The sequence below is a fragment of the Nipponia nippon genome, unplaced genomic scaffold, assembly GCF_047370975.1.
Source record: "Nipponia nippon isolate SJK-2023a ecotype South Korea unplaced genomic scaffold, ASM4737097v1 scaffold_7, whole genome shotgun sequence".
NCBI classification, from domain to species: domain Eukaryota; kingdom Metazoa; phylum Chordata; class Aves; order Pelecaniformes; family Threskiornithidae; genus Nipponia; species Nipponia nippon.
Window position 1 is genome coordinate 14631119 of NW_028262391.1, and position 15651 is coordinate 14646769.

The 15651-nt window shown below is 58.3% G+C and overlaps 1 protein-coding gene across 1 annotated transcript in view; it reads left to right on the forward strand.

The window, feature by feature from the left end:
- Positions 1-15651, forward strand: part of LOC104015731 (IgGFc-binding protein-like) — a 62511-nt gene that overhangs the window by 14158 nt on the left and 32702 nt on the right. Inside the window, 25 exon segments of the mRNA XM_087739719.1 lie at positions 6-386; positions 732-1018; positions 1720-1991; positions 2265-2448; positions 3040-3217; positions 3980-4223; positions 4340-4581; positions 4677-4960; positions 5070-5347; positions 5641-6239; positions 6619-7183; positions 7335-7534; positions 7636-8016; positions 8362-8648; positions 9350-9621; positions 9895-10078; positions 10670-10847; positions 11610-11853; positions 11970-12211; positions 12307-12590; positions 12700-12977; positions 13271-13869; positions 14249-14813; positions 14965-15164; positions 15266-15646. Of these exon segments, the coding sequence (XP_087595845.1) occupies positions 6-386; positions 732-1018; positions 1720-1991; positions 2265-2448; positions 3040-3217; positions 3980-4223; positions 4340-4581; positions 4677-4960; positions 5070-5347; positions 5641-6239; positions 6619-7183; positions 7335-7534; positions 7636-8016; positions 8362-8648; positions 9350-9621; positions 9895-10078; positions 10670-10847; positions 11610-11853; positions 11970-12211; positions 12307-12590; positions 12700-12977; positions 13271-13869; positions 14249-14813; positions 14965-15164; positions 15266-15646 (7809 nt within the window).

Here is a 15651-nt window from a genome sequence, read left to right on the forward strand (position 1 = left end):
CGCAGGAAGGCGAGCACTCCGTGAACGAGAACTGCACTCGCCAGTGCCGGTGTGAAGGCAACGGCCAGATGGTTTGCTCTGCGTTGTCCTGTGGTGAGGACGAGGTCTGCAAGATCCAGAACGGCCAGAGGGACTGTTACCCAGCCAGCACTGCTCTCTGCCACATCTACGGCGACCCGCATTACAGCACCTTCGATGGGAAGCTTCACCACTTCCAGGGCTCCTGCAACTACACGGTGGTGACGGGCTGTGAGAACTCCTCCGTGGGGTTCAGTGTCACCACCCGCAACGAACATCGCGGCAGCCAGAAGTGGACAGCTCTGAACTCTGTGGCACTGTCTGTGGAAGGCCTCCACATTGCACTGCGCAAGAACAAGGCGGTCTACGTAAGCCCCTCATTTTTACACCTGGGAACAACACATGCCCTAGGCACCATTAAGTACCACTCTGTCCCCAGGAAGAGCTTGATATTCCCTGAGCCTGGCGCACGGCGAGGCTCTGAGCGGGGCAGATATGGCTGCTCGCGCAGCAACAGGTTCTCGGCTAGTTTTCCTGGCCTTTCGGTGTGCCGTAGGTAGAGTCGCCGCCGTTCTTGTAGGCCTGGGCAGGGTTTCCCATGCCATCAGTGCTCCTGACTCACTGGGCCCTGGCGCCATCGCAGTGAAGAACAGCGACCTCTCAGCGGAGGGCATCTCTTTATGCTTCTGTCTCCCCCTCTCCCCCTCTTTCAGGTCAACGGTGCTCTGGCCTCCCTGCCTGCTTCTCCTGCCCCCGGTGTGACCATTTCCCTGAGCGGCTCCTACGTGCGGGTTTCTACCAAGCTGGGCCTGCAGCTGCAGTTCAATGGGGACCATGAGCTCCTAGTGAAGGTGTCTGAGAAGCACAAGGGCAAGCTGTGTGGGCTGTGCGGGACGTACACTGGGAGCCAGCAGGACGACTTCATGCGCCCCGATGGGGTTGTCGTGCCCAACTTCAATGACTTTGGAGACAGCTGGATGGTGCCGGATGAGGAGTGGGCGTGAGTCCTTGTTCCGTCGCGTAGATGACGGGCAAAAGGGAGCGTGGGGGAGGGGCGCTGTGAGGGGCGCAAGGAGGGAGGGGCGGTAATGGCAGGCATGCGGCAAGGGAGAGGAGGCAGGCAGCTGTGGGAACGCGTGTGCAAGCACATAGAGGCTCCACGGCAGTAGGCGTTATCGTCCTTGCGTCTCACACCCCTGCTTCACCCACCAGCGGGGTGTCCTGTCTGCAACTGGGTGCCAGACGTGCGGCCGTTCCCCTTTCCCCTCAAGGCTGGCTTGCTTGTGCCAGCGTCCAGGCCCCTCCGCGCGGTCAGGGTACACGGTGCACTCGCCCCCTAGGCGCTCTGCTCTGGGGTCCTCGGTGACCTCTGTGCAGGGCCCCGCTGTCCCACTCCAGACGCTGCATCTCACCGTTCCTGACCCCAGAGAGAGCGGGCCGTGGCCTTGGCATGATGCTTTTGCCAAGCTGTTGCGATCGCAACTGCCTCGGCCATTTGTTTCTGTCCACCTGATGCCACGGAGGGGAACGGTGACTGTGGGCCATGTTGCCCACCCTTGCAGGTGACAGCCGTGGGTGCCTCGTCTTAGCGAGGGATCTGGACTCCAGAGGCCGAGGTTTTGGCTGGGGAGGAGGTCAGGAAACAGCGTGGCTGGGGTCCACAGGCTGCTGTGAGCTCAGGGCTGTCTGTCCGCTTTGCAGGTGTCACCCAGGCCCCATCCCGCCTGCCTCCTGCTCCCCCGAGGAGGAGGAGGCAGCTAGCAAGCAGTGTGCAATCCTCACGCAACTCGGTGGCCCGTTCCAGCCATGCCATGCAGTTCTGCCGCCCAAGACGTACTTTGAGAGCTGTGTCTATGACCAGTGTGCCACGGGTGGCAGCGCGGAGCATCTCTGCAATGACCTGGGGGCCTATGCTGCAGCCTGTGCTGAGGCAGGCGTTGCTCTGGGAGACTGGAGTGCTGGCACTGTCTGTGGTAGGTGTTCTGTTGATCTCCTTTGTGGCCCACGTTCAAGGAACGGGGCAGCTGTGGTGGAGGTTTCTCCGCGTGTCACCCAACCGCTCTGGTGGGCCACCAGCCCTTGGGTGAAGAGACTCTTTGTGACAGGGATACCGTGGAATGACACTCTCTGATTCCTGCCCAGGGCCTGTCTGGTCACGGCGTTGGGTGTTTGGGAAGGGTGGGCCAGCTGCCTGCAACAAATGTCCCACGTTGGTGCAGAGCTCCTCTAACTCTCTCTTGTGCTAGGTCCATCGACACCAAAACCCACCATCCCCTTGCCAAGCACTACAACACAGCCTCCACGCACGCCGTCAACACCAAGACCCACACCGAGCTCAGGTACTGCCGTGTTCCATTCCCATCTTCTACTGCTTGTTGAAACTGTTCATTTCACTTCCTCCAAGGCCCACCACCACGCTATGGAGTGTCTGTAGTGAAGGGGCTGCGCGGCTCTTTCTATCCTCCCGCTATGCTGGTGGATGAGCACTTGAGCGCTGGAATTTTTGCTGAGGAGACACTGGGCAATCCCTGCCCTGGGCCTGCCTGGTCACGGCGTTGGGTGTTTGGGAAGGGTGGGCCAGCTGCCTGCAACAAATCTCCCAGGTTGTTGCAGAGCTCCTCTAGCTCTCTCTTGTGCTAGGTCCATCAACCGCAGGACCTGAGACCGCCTTGCCAGACACCACAACACAGCCTTTGCATACACCGAGACCCACACCGAGCTCAGGTACTGCCGTGTTCCCTTCCCCTCTTCTACTGCTTGTGGCAAGTGTTCGGTTAGCTTTCTTCGAGGCTCGTGGCCAAGGGATGGAGTGTCTGTAGTGCAGGAGCTGCGTGTCTCCTTTTATCACTCACCAGTGCTCTGTGGAGAGCGCTTGAGTGCAGAAACCTCTGCTGAGGAGACACTGTGCGATTCCTGCCCTGGGCCTCTCTGGTCACGGTTTTGGGGTGTTTGGGAAGGGCGGACCGGCTGCCTGCAACAAACCTCCATCTTGCCACTGACCACTTCTGTGTCTCTCCGTAGGTCCGCTTCCTTCTACACCCTCGACCCCATTGCCAGACACTACGACGGAGCCACCACGCACACCAGCAACACCACCACCTGGGACCACCTCAGGTACTACTGTTATTGGTGGCGTTTTGAGTCATCTTCAAAACCCATAGTGGATATGCCGGGCAATGCTTTGTGTCACTCTCCTGCCGTACTGAGACACACATTGAGTGCTATTCCCTTTCTGAGGGTTTGGGTGGGACGCCCGTGCTTCTGGCACTTAGGTGTTTGAGGAGGTTTGAACCGGATGCCTGGAAAAAATATTCCTGTCTTGATATAGATCTCCACTAATTCTGTCTCTTGGCAAAAGCAGTGGACCAGTCATGGTGCTGATGTTCTTTGTGCAAGGTGGGCTGGGGAGAAGAGGCAGCAGGAGGTGCTTAACTGAATGTTTCCTCTGGTCTTTCATTAGGTCATTTAGCAAAGAGCCATCCAATTAAATCCTCATGCTACAAATATAAATTCAAAAGATGAAGAAGTTGAGCAGAACTTCAGAAAAGGGGATTCAAGGAGACACAGGAAGCTTTCAAGTGCTTAGCACCTCTGGAAATCTGGCTTCTAATCTAAGCTTCTAATGGGCTTCCAGTATTCACTTTAGAAGATGATGTTTGAACACTTTTGACCTACGACCAGAATTGGGTCATGAAAGACCAGAATTGGGTCATGAAAGACAACATACACTGTCGGTTAAGGGCTCAGCCAGGGACAATTGAGCACTTGTCTAACAGATCACCACTTTGGCTTTAATACAATATTTTATCTTTTTGAGAAGTGCTACTGCATCACATACCCAACCTGTCTACAGCTTCAGGTTTTCACCAAACATGCAAAATAAATTATAGAAGTATATAAACCAGGGCTTTAAAATTAATAAAGGAGAATCCTGCAGCTTGAGGTCCATTCAACCTTGCAGTCACAGCACTACAGAGGTACAAGGCTTGGCCTGGGGAAGGGCAGCTTGAGGAACATTGCGCTTCTCGTGGCAGTCAGTGTAGTTTCTGTCTTGAACAAGAGCTGGTCAAGGAGGACTGATTTGCTTCTACCATCTTCTACCATCTCTTTCGTAGGCGATGTGACTCCGACACCACCAGACACCACCACCACCACCACCAAACCTTCAACAGGGCATCCCACGCCACCACCCGTGCCAGACTCAGGTGAGTAGAGTAGACCCGTCATGGGGCCACCGTCCTTTGTGCAGGGCCTGCTGGGCGGCAGAGGCGGCAGGAGGTGCTTAACTGAATGTTTCCTCTGGTCTTTCCACTGTGAGCAGGGACCTGTGTGGTGGAGGGAGACCCTCACTACCACACGTTCGACAAGCAGCTACACCACTTCATGGGCACCTGCACCTACACCCTCTCCAAGCTGTGCGAGAGCAACAGCTCGCTGCCCTACTTCAACGTGGAAGCGGCCAATGAGCACAGGGGAAGCAACACGCGCGTGTCCTATGTCCGATACGTGGATGTCGACGTGGCTGGCCAGCGGATAAGGCTGGGGAAGGGTGGAGCAGTGACGGTAAGCGCAAGGAGGAGAGGCGGTGGGGCTGGGCGAGAGGACAGAGCTGCGCCAAATGGGTTGCTCCAACCCTGTCTCGGTTTCTGCCCTTGCAGGTCAACGGAGTGGCAGAGCTCCTGCCCTGCACCCCATCCGTGGGCGTGCAGGTCTCATCCAGCGGGTTCTACACTGTGGTCACGACAGACTTTGGCTTGAGAGTGAAGTTTGATGGGAAGCATCGGGTGGAGGTGACGCTTCCGAGCACCTTTGGGCAGAAGGTTTGTGGCATGTGTGGGAACTACAACGGGATGGCAGCAGATGACTTCCTGAACCCGGAAGGGGTGATGGAGCCAGACTCCACCAGCCTGGGCAACAGCTGGCAGGTGTCCAACGACAGCAGGTGCGTGTGGCCCCCCAGCAGGTCTGGGGACGTGTCGGGCAAGGGGAGGGGGAGGCACCAGGAGAAGCCCGCGGATGACCCAGGGGCCCTTCTGCCTGTCCTTCCACAGCTGCGCAGCCGGACCGCTCCCCACCCCAGCCTGCAATGAGACGGACAAGCAAGTCATTGCCAGCAGCCACTTCTGCGGGCTCCTCACTGACACCAGCGGCCCGTTTCAGATGTGCCACGCTGTGGTGAGCCCCAGCGATTACTTTAACACCTGCCTTTATGACCTGTGTGAGCTGGGGCTGGATCGCGAGGCCCTGTGCAAGAGCTTGCAGTCCTACGCGGACGCCTGCCAGTCGCTTGGTGTCAAGATACCTGCGTGGAGGAACGCAACCTTCTGCCGTAAGTCCACACGCGGTGCCGCGGATCGTTCCTCTCAGGAAAACACAGAACAGGAATGAAAGAGTGGGGTGGGGAATAAGAAGTAATTTTATTAGGTGCCGTGGGGATTTACAGGTAGTTGTCAGTATTAGAGGCACCATTTTCTGTTTCATTTGATCAGGTGTGACTTAGAATACTCACGGAGCCAAGCAGACCACAGAGAAAATATAGACTCTTAATTTTTCAGAGGGGAAAATACAGAGCAAAGCAGTGTTATGTTCCCCAAGTAACGGCCATGTCTTCTGTCTCGGCAGCCATCACCTGTCCGGCCAACAGTCACTACGAGCCCTGTGCTGCAGCCTGCCCTGCCACCTGTGTTGACCCGATGGCTCCTGCTACCTGCAGCGTGCCGTGCGTGGAGGGCTGTGTGTGCGACAGCGGGTACCTGCTCTACAACGACCGATGCGTGCCCAGCCAGCAGTGCGGGTGCTGGCACAACGGGCAGCACTACCCCGTGGGCTCGGAGTTCTGGACGGACAACACCTGCTCCTCAAAGTGCACGTGTCCCGCGCGGGGAAGCAAAGTCCAGTGCACCAGTGCCTCATGCCCTGCGGGCCAGTACTGCGGGGTGCAGGATGGGAAACCCGAGTGCCTCGAACAATCCTACGGCATCTGCCACGTCCACGGTGACCCTCACTACAACACCTTTGACAAGGTGACGCACCACTTCATGGGCACCTGCACCTACACCCTGGCCAAAGTGTGCTCCAACACCACCTCCCTGCCCTACTTCAACGTTGAGGCCAAGAACGAGCATCGTGGGAACACCAGAGTGTCGTATGTGCGCGAAGTCCTGGTGGAGGTGTACGGAGCGCGCATTGTCATTGTCAAGAAGGAGAAGAGCCAAGTGCTGGTAGGCAGCGGGGCTGGCAGGAGCGTGGCGCGGCTGCAAGGCGGGGCTGGCTTTTCTTGGCAGGGCCTGGGCTGTGCCAGACACCTCCATTGTCCCAGGCCCGGGTGGGTTGCCCTGCAGCCACTGGGTTGCTTTGTTTTCCCTTTCCGGAGGGGTTGGAGGAGGAAGAGGCAAACGGGGAACGTGGCCCGTGTTGAACGGAGGCCCCTGCAGAGTGCAGAACACAGGCATGGCTCTGCAAGCCACAGGGGCGTCTGGGTGTGAGGGCATCATGGGCGCCGGTTTGCCGTGCCCGGCCTGGCAGCTGATTTCCCTGGGGCAGGAGACCCCAGGGAGGCCAGGGACAAGTCCCGGGCCCATTGCGGTGTGTCTGCCCTAGGTGAACAATCTGCGCAAGACCTTGCCGGTGAGTGCAGCGGGAGGTGCCATCACGGTGAGCAGGAGCGGCCGCTACATCGTCCTGGAGACAGACTTCAACCTCAGAGTGTCCTACGACACTGACCACTCGGTGGAGGTGAAGGTGCCCACCACCTACGTCAACCTGACCTGTGGCATGTGCGGGAACTTCAACAGCCGGAGAGAGGACGATTACATGATGCCCAACGGGCTGCAAGCCGCAGACTCCAATGAGCTGGGGCAGAGCTGGCAGGTCCCAGACGACGACCCCTCTTGCGGTGTCCCCTTCCCCCCCGGACCCTGCAGTGCAGAAGAGGAGAAGCTCTACCGATCGGACCAGTTCTGTGGCATGCTGACTGCCGGGCCTGGCTCTTTTGAGAGGTGCCACGGCGTGATCAACCCCCAGAGCTACTTTGAGACCTGCTTCTATGACCTTTGTGCCCTGAATGGTGGCCAGGAGGTCCTGTGTGCTGCTCTGGAGGCCTACGCTGACGCATGCCAGGCAGCCGGCGTGACTCTTCTTCCCTGGAGGAATGCCACCTTCTGCCGTGAGTACCTGCCTTGCAGTTGCCAGAAGGGGAATGTGCCGCTCCCCGTGCCCAGAACCGCTGGCCAAAGCAAGTCTTTGGTCGTCTCCTTCCCAGGAGGTCGTCCTTCCTTGAAGGCTTGCTTGTCCTAATTGTCCCCTTCCCATTGCAGCCCTGCCGTGCCCCGCCAACAGCTACTATGACCCTTGCATGACCGGCTGTCCTGCCACCTGCGTTGACCGACAAGCCCCGCAGAACTGCTCCAAGCCCTGCGTGGAGGGCTGTGCGTGTACCTCTGGCTTCCTCCTCAGCGGAGACACCTGTGTGCCCGAGGCCCACTGCGGCTGCCTCTTTGAGGGCAACTACTACAGCGTGAGTGAAAAGCCTGCCCTGGCTTGCACCCCTCCCAGGGCACTCCCTTGCCTCTACTTTCCTGCCTGACGCGCTGACGCTCGGTGTTCCTCTGCCCGCAGGAAGGCGAGCACTCCGTGAACGAGAACTGCACTCGCCAGTGCCGGTGTGAAGGCAACGGCCAGATGGTTTGCTCTGCGTTGTCCTGTGGTGAGGACGAGGTCTGCAAGATCCAGAACGGCCAGAGGGACTGTTACCCAGCCAGCACTGCTCTCTGCCACATCTACGGCGACCCGCATTACAGCACCTTCGATGGGAAGCTTCACCACTTCCAGGGCTCCTGCAACTACACGGTGGTGACGGGCTGTGAGAACTCCTCCGTGGGGTTCAGTGTCACCACCCGCAACGAACATCGCGGCAGCCAGAAGTGGACAGCTCTGAACTCTGTGGCACTGTCTGTGGAAGGCCTCCACATTGCACTGCGCAAGAACAAGGCGGTCTACGTAAGCCCCTCATTTTTACACCTGGGAACAACACATGCCCTAGGCACCATTAAGTACCACTCTGTCCCCAGGAAGAGCTTGATATTCCCTGAGCCTGGCGCACGGCGAGGCTCTGAGCGGGGCAGATATGGCTGCTCGCGCAGCAACAGGTTCTCGGCTAGTTTTCCTGGCCTTTCGGTGTGCCGTAGGTAGAGTCGCCGCCGTTCTTGTAGGCCTGGGCAGGGTTTCCCATGCCATCAGTGCTCCTGACTCACTGGGCCCTGGCGCCATCGCAGTGAAGAACAGCGACCTCTCAGCGGAGGGCATCTCTTTATGCTTCTGTCTCCCCCTCTCCCCCTCTTTCAGGTCAACGGTGCTCTGGCCTCCCTGCCTGCTTCTCCTGCCCCCGGTGTGACCATTTCCCTGAGCGGCTCCTACGTGCGGGTTTCTACCAAGCTGGGCCTGCAGCTGCAGTTCAATGGGGACCATGAGCTCCTAGTGAAGGTGTCTGAGAAGCACAAGGGCAAGCTGTGTGGGCTGTGCGGGACGTACACTGGGAGCCAGCAGGACGACTTCATGCGCCCCGATGGGGTTGTCGTGCCCAACTTCAATGACTTTGGAGACAGCTGGATGGTGCCGGATGAGGAGTGGGCGTGAGTCCTTGTTCCGTCGCGTAGATGACGGGCAAAAGGGAGCGTGGGGGAGGGGCGCTGTGAGGGGCGCAAGGAGGGAGGGGCGGTAATGGCAGGCATGCGGCAAGGGAGAGGAGGCAGGCAGCTGTGGGAACGCGTGTGCAAGCACATAGAGGCTCCACGGCAGTAGGCGTTATCGTCCTTGCGTCTCACACCCCTGCTTCACCCACCAGCGGGGTGTCCTGTCTGCAACTGGGTGCCAGACGTGCGGCCGTTCCCCTTTCCCCTCAAGGCTGGCTTGCTTGTGCCAGCGTCCAGGCCCCTCCGCGCGGTCAGGGTACACGGTGCACTCGCCCCCTAGGCGCTCTGCTCTGGGGTCCTCGGTGACCTCTGTGCAGGGCCCCGCTGTCCCACTCCAGACGCTGCATCTCACCGTTCCTGACCCCAGAGAGAGCGGGCCGTGGCCTTGGCATGATGCTTTTGCCAAGCTGTTGCGATCGCAACTGCCTCGGCCATTTGTTTCTGTCCACCTGATGCCACGGAGGGGAACGGTGACTGTGGGCCATGTTGCCCACCCTTGCAGGTGACAGCCGTGGGTGCCTCGTCTTAGCGAGGGATCTGGACTCCAGAGGCCGAGGTTTTGGCTGGGGAGGAGGTCAGGAAACAGCGTGGCTGGGGTCCACAGGCTGCTGTGAGCTCAGGGCTGTCTGTCCGCTTTGCAGGTGTCACCCAGGCCCCATCCCGCCTGCCTCCTGCTCCCCCGAGGAGGAGGAGGCAGCTAGCAAGCAGTGTGCAATCCTCACGCAACTCGGTGGCCCGTTCCAGCCATGCCATGCAGTTCTGCCGCCCAAGACGTACTTTGAGAGCTGTGTCTATGACCAGTGTGCCACGGGTGGCAGCGCGGAGCATCTCTGCAATGACCTGGGGGCCTATGCTGCAGCCTGTGCTGAGGCAGGCGTTGCTCTGGGAGACTGGAGTGCTGGCACTGTCTGTGGTAGGTGTTCTGTTGATCTCCTTTGTGGCCCACGTTCAAGGAACGGGGCAGCTGTGGTGGAGGTTTCTCCGCGTGTCACCCAACCGCTCTGGTGGGCCACCAGCCCTTGGGTGAAGAGACTCTTTGTGACAGGGATACCGTGGAATGACACTCTCTGATTCCTGCCCAGGGCCTGTCTGGTCACGGCGTTGGGTGTTTGGGAAGGGTGGGCCAGCTGCCTGCAACAAATGTCCCACGTTGGTGCAGAGCTCCTCTAACTCTCTCTTGTGCTAGGTCCATCGACACCAAAACCCACCATCCCCTTGCCAAGCACTACAACACAGCCTCCACGCACGCCGTCAACACCAAGACCCACACCGAGCTCAGGTACTGCCGTGTTCCATTCCCATCTTCTACTGCTTGTTGAAACTGTTCATTTCACTTCCTCCAAGGCCCACCACCACGCTATGGAGTGTCTGTAGTGAAGGGGCTGCGCGGCTCTTTCTATCCTCCCGCTATGCTGGTGGATGAGCACTTGAGCGCTGGAATTTTTGCTGAGGAGACACTGGGCAATCCCTGCCCTGGGCCTGCCTGGTCACGGCGTTGGGTGTTTGGGAAGGGTGGGCCAGCTGCCTGCAACAAATCTCCCAGGTTGTTGCAGAGCTCCTCTAGCTCTCTCTTGTGCTAGGTCCATCAACCGCAGGACCTGAGACCGCCTTGCCAGACACCACAACACAGCCTTTGCATACACCGAGACCCACACCGAGCTCAGGTACTGCCGTGTTCCCTTCCCCTCTTCTACTGCTTGTGGCAAGTGTTCGGTTAGCTTTCTTCGAGGCTCGTGGCCAAGGGATGGAGTGTCTGTAGTGCAGGAGCTGCGTGTCTCCTTTTATCACTCACCAGTGCTCTGTGGAGAGCGCTTGAGTGCAGAAACCTCTGCTGAGGAGACACTGTGCGATTCCTGCCCTGGGCCTCTCTGGTCACGGTTTTGGGGTGTTTGGGAAGGGCGGACCGGCTGCCTGCAACAAACCTCCATCTTGCCACTGACCACTTCTGTGTCTCTCCGTAGGTCCGCTTCCTTCTACACCCTCGACCCCATTGCCAGACACTACGACGGAGCCACCACGCACACCAGCAACACCACCACCTGGGACCACCTCAGGTACTACTGTTATTGGTGGCGTTTTGAGTCATCTTCAAAACCCATAGTGGATATGCCGGGCAATGCTTTGTGTCACTCTCCTGCCGTACTGAGACACACATTGAGTGCTATTCCCTTTCTGAGGGTTTGGGTGGGACGCCCGTGCTTCTGGCACTTAGGTGTTTGAGGAGGTTTGAACCGGATGCCTGGAAAAAATATTCCTGTCTTGATATAGATCTCCACTAATTCTGTCTCTTGGCAAAAGCAGTGGACCAGTCATGGTGCTGATGTTCTTTGTGCAAGGTGGGCTGGGGAGAAGAGGCAGCAGGAGGTGCTTAACTGAATGTTTCCTCTGGTCTTTCATTAGGTCATTTAGCAAAGAGCCATCCAATTAAATCCTCATGCTACAAATATAAATTCAAAAGATGAAGAAGTTGAGCAGAACTTCAGAAAAGGGGATTCAAGGAGACACAGGAAGCTTTCAAGTGCTTAGCACCTCTGGAAATCTGGCTTCTAATCTAAGCTTCTAATGGGCTTCCAGTATTCACTTTAGAAGATGATGTTTGAACACTTTTGACCTACGACCAGAATTGGGTCATGAAAGACCAGAATTGGGTCATGAAAGACAACATACACTGTCGGTTAAGGGCTCAGCCAGGGACAATTGAGCACTTGTCTAACAGATCACCACTTTGGCTTTAATACAATATTTTATCTTTTTGAGAAGTGCTACTGCATCACATACCCAACCTGTCTACAGCTTCAGGTTTTCACCAAACATGCAAAATAAATTATAGAAGTATATAAACCAGGGCTTTAAAATTAATAAAGGAGAATCCTGCAGCTTGAGGTCCATTCAACCTTGCAGTCACAGCACTACAGAGGTACAAGGCTTGGCCTGGGGAAGGGCAGCTTGAGGAACATTGCGCTTCTCGTGGCAGTCAGTGTAGTTTCTGTCTTGAACAAGAGCTGGTCAAGGAGGACTGATTTGCTTCTACCATCTTCTACCATCTCTTTCGTAGGCGATGTGACTCCGACACCACCAGACACCACCACCACCACCACCAAACCTTCAACAGGGCATCCCACGCCACCACCCGTGCCAGACTCAGGTGAGTAGAGTAGACCCGTCATGGGGCCACCGTCCTTTGTGCAGGGCCTGCTGGGCGGCAGAGGCGGCAGGAGGTGCTTAACTGAATGTTTCCTCTGGTCTTTCCACTGTGAGCAGGGACCTGTGTGGTGGAGGGAGACCCTCACTACCACACGTTCGACAAGCAGCTACACCACTTCATGGGCACCTGCACCTACACCCTCTCCAAGCTGTGCGAGAGCAACAGCTCGCTGCCCTACTTCAACGTGGAAGCGGCCAATGAGCACAGGGGAAGCAACACGCGCGTGTCCTATGTCCGATACGTGGATGTCGACGTGGCTGGCCAGCGGATAAGGCTGGGGAAGGGTGGAGCAGTGACGGTAAGCGCAAGGAGGAGAGGCGGTGGGGCTGGGCGAGAGGACAGAGCTGCGCCAAATGGGTTGCTCCAACCCTGTCTCGGTTTCTGCCCTTGCAGGTCAACGGAGTGGCAGAGCTCCTGCCCTGCACCCCATCCGTGGGCGTGCAGGTCTCATCCAGCGGGTTCTACACTGTGGTCACGACAGACTTTGGCTTGAGAGTGAAGTTTGATGGGAAGCATCGGGTGGAGGTGACGCTTCCGAGCACCTTTGGGCAGAAGGTTTGTGGCATGTGTGGGAACTACAACGGGATGGCAGCAGATGACTTCCTGAACCCGGAAGGGGTGATGGAGCCAGACTCCACCAGCCTGGGCAACAGCTGGCAGGTGTCCAACGACAGCAGGTGCGTGTGGCCCCCCAGCAGGTCTGGGGACGTGTCGGGCAAGGGGAGGGGGAGGCACCAGGAGAAGCCCGCGGATGACCCAGGGGCCCTTCTGCCTGTCCTTCCACAGCTGCGCAGCCGGACCGCTCCCCACCCCAGCCTGCAATGAGACGGACAAGCAAGTCATTGCCAGCAGCCACTTCTGCGGGCTCCTCACTGACACCAGCGGCCCGTTTCAGATGTGCCACGCTGTGGTGAGCCCCAGCGATTACTTTAACACCTGCCTTTATGACCTGTGTGAGCTGGGGCTGGATCGCGAGGCCCTGTGCAAGAGCTTGCAGTCCTACGCGGACGCCTGCCAGTCGCTTGGTGTCAAGATACCTGCGTGGAGGAACGCAACCTTCTGCCGTAAGTCCACACGCGGTGCCGCGGATCGTTCCTCTCAGGAAAACACAGAACAGGAATGAAAGAGTGGGGTGGGGAATAAGAAGTAATTTTATTAGGTGCCGTGGGGATTTACAGGTAGTTGTCAGTATTAGAGGCACCATTTTCTGTTTCATTTGATCAGGTGTGACTTAGAATACTCACGGAGCCAAGCAGACCACAGAGAAAATATAGACTCTTAATTTTTCAGAGGGGAAAATACAGAGCAAAGCAGTGTTATGTTCCCCAAGTAACGGCCATGTCTTCTGTCTCGGCAGCCATCACCTGTCCGGCCAACAGTCACTACGAGCCCTGTGCTGCAGCCTGCCCTGCCACCTGTGTTGACCCGATGGCTCCTGCTACCTGCAGCGTGCCGTGCGTGGAGGGCTGTGTGTGCGACAGCGGGTACCTGCTCTACAACGACCGATGCGTGCCCAGCCAGCAGTGCGGGTGCTGGCACAACGGGCAGCACTACCCCGTGGGCTCGGAGTTCTGGACGGACAACACCTGCTCCTCAAAGTGCACGTGTCCCGCGCGGGGAAGCAAAGTCCAGTGCACCAGTGCCTCATGCCCTGCGGGCCAGTACTGCGGGGTGCAGGATGGGAAACCCGAGTGCCTCGAACAATCCTACGGCATCTGCCACGTCCACGGTGACCCTCACTACAACACCTTTGACAAGGTGACGCACCACTTCATGGGCACCTGCACCTACACCCTGGCCAAAGTGTGCTCCAACACCACCTCCCTGCCCTACTTCAACGTTGAGGCCAAGAACGAGCATCGTGGGAACACCAGAGTGTCGTATGTGCGCGAAGTCCTGGTGGAGGTGTACGGAGCGCGCATTGTCATTGTCAAGAAGGAGAAGAGCCAAGTGCTGGTAGGCAGCGGGGCTGGCAGGAGCGTGGCGCGGCTGCAAGGCGGGGCTGGCCTTTCTTGGCAGGGCCTGGGCTGTGCCAGACACCTCCATTGTCCCAGGCCCGGGTGGGTTGCCCTGCAGCCACTGGGTTGCTTTGTTTTCCCTTTCCGGAGGGGTTGGAGGAGGAAGAGGCAAACGGGGAACGTGGCCCGTGTTGAACGGAGGCCCCTGCAGAGTGCAGAACACAGGCATGGCTCTGCAAGCCACAGGGGCGTCTGGGTGTGAGGGCATCATGGGCGCCGGTTTGCCGTGCCCGGCCTGGCAGCTGATTTCCCTGGGGCAGGAGACCCCAGGGAGGCCAGGGACAAGTCCCGGGCCCATTGCGGTGTGTCTGCCCTAGGTGAACAATCTGCGCAAGACCTTGCCGGTGAGTGCAGCGGGAGGTGCCATCACGGTGAGCAGGAGCGGCCGCTACATCGTCCTGGAGACAGACTTCAACCTCAGAGTGTCCTACGACACTGACCACTCGGTGGAGGTGAAGGTGCCCACCACCTACGTCAACCTGACCTGTGGCATGTGCGGGAACTTCAACAGCCGGAGAGAGGACGATTACATGATGCCCAACGGGCTGCAAGCCGCAGACTCCAATGAGCTGGGGCAGAGCTGGCAGGTCCCAGACGACGACCCCTCTTGCGGTGTCCCCTTCCCCCCCGGACCCTGCAGTGCAGAAGAGGAGAAGCTCTACCGATCGGACCAGTTCTGTGGCATGCTGACTGCCAGGCCTGGCTCTTTTGAGAGGTGCCACGGCGTGATCAACCCCCAGAGCTACTTTGAGACCTGCTTCTATGACCTTTGTGCCCTGAATGGTGGCCAGGAGGTCCTGTGTGCTGCTCTGGAGGCCTACGCTGACGCATGCCAGGCAGCCGGCGTGACTCTTCTTCCCTGGAGGAATGCCACCTTCTGCCGTGAGTACCTGCCTTGCAGTTGCCAGAAGGGGAATGTGCCGCTCCCCGTGCCCAGAACCGCTGGCCAAAGCAAGTCTTTGGTCGTCTCCTTCCCAGGAGGTCGTCCTTCCTTGAAGGCTTGCTTGTCCTAATTGTCCCCTTCCCATTGCAGCCCTGCCGTGCCCCGCCAACAGCTACTATGACCCTTGCATGACCGGCTGTCCTGCCACCTGCGTTGACCGACAAGCCCCGCAGAACTGCTCCAAGCCCTGCGTGGAGGGCTGTGCGTGTACCTCTGGCTTCCTCCTCAGCGGAGACACCTGTGTGCCCGAGGCCCACTGCGGCTGCCTCTTTGAGGGCAACTACTACAGCGTGAGTGAAAAGCCTGCCCTGGCTTGCACCCCTCCCAGGGCACTCCCTTGCCTCTACTTTCCTGCCTGACGCGCTGACGCTCGGTGTTCCTCTGCCCGCAGGAAGGCGAGCACTCCGTGAACGAGAACTGCACTCGCCAGTGCCGGTGTGAAGGCAACGGCCAGATGGTTTGCTCTGCGTTGTCCTGTGGTGAGGACGAGGTCTGCAAGATCCAGAACGGCCAGAGGGACTGTTACCCAGCCAGCACTGCTCTCTGCCACATCTACGGCGACCCGCATTACAGCACCTTCGATGGGAAGCTTCACCACTTCCAGGGCTCCTGCAACTACACGGTGGTGACGGGCTGTGAGAACTCCTCCGTGGGGTTCAGTGTCACCACCCGCAACGAACATCGCGGCAGCCAGAAGTGGACAGCTCTGAACTCTGTGGCACTGTCTGTGGAAGGCCTCCACATTGCACTGCGCAAGAACAAGGCGGTCTACGTAAG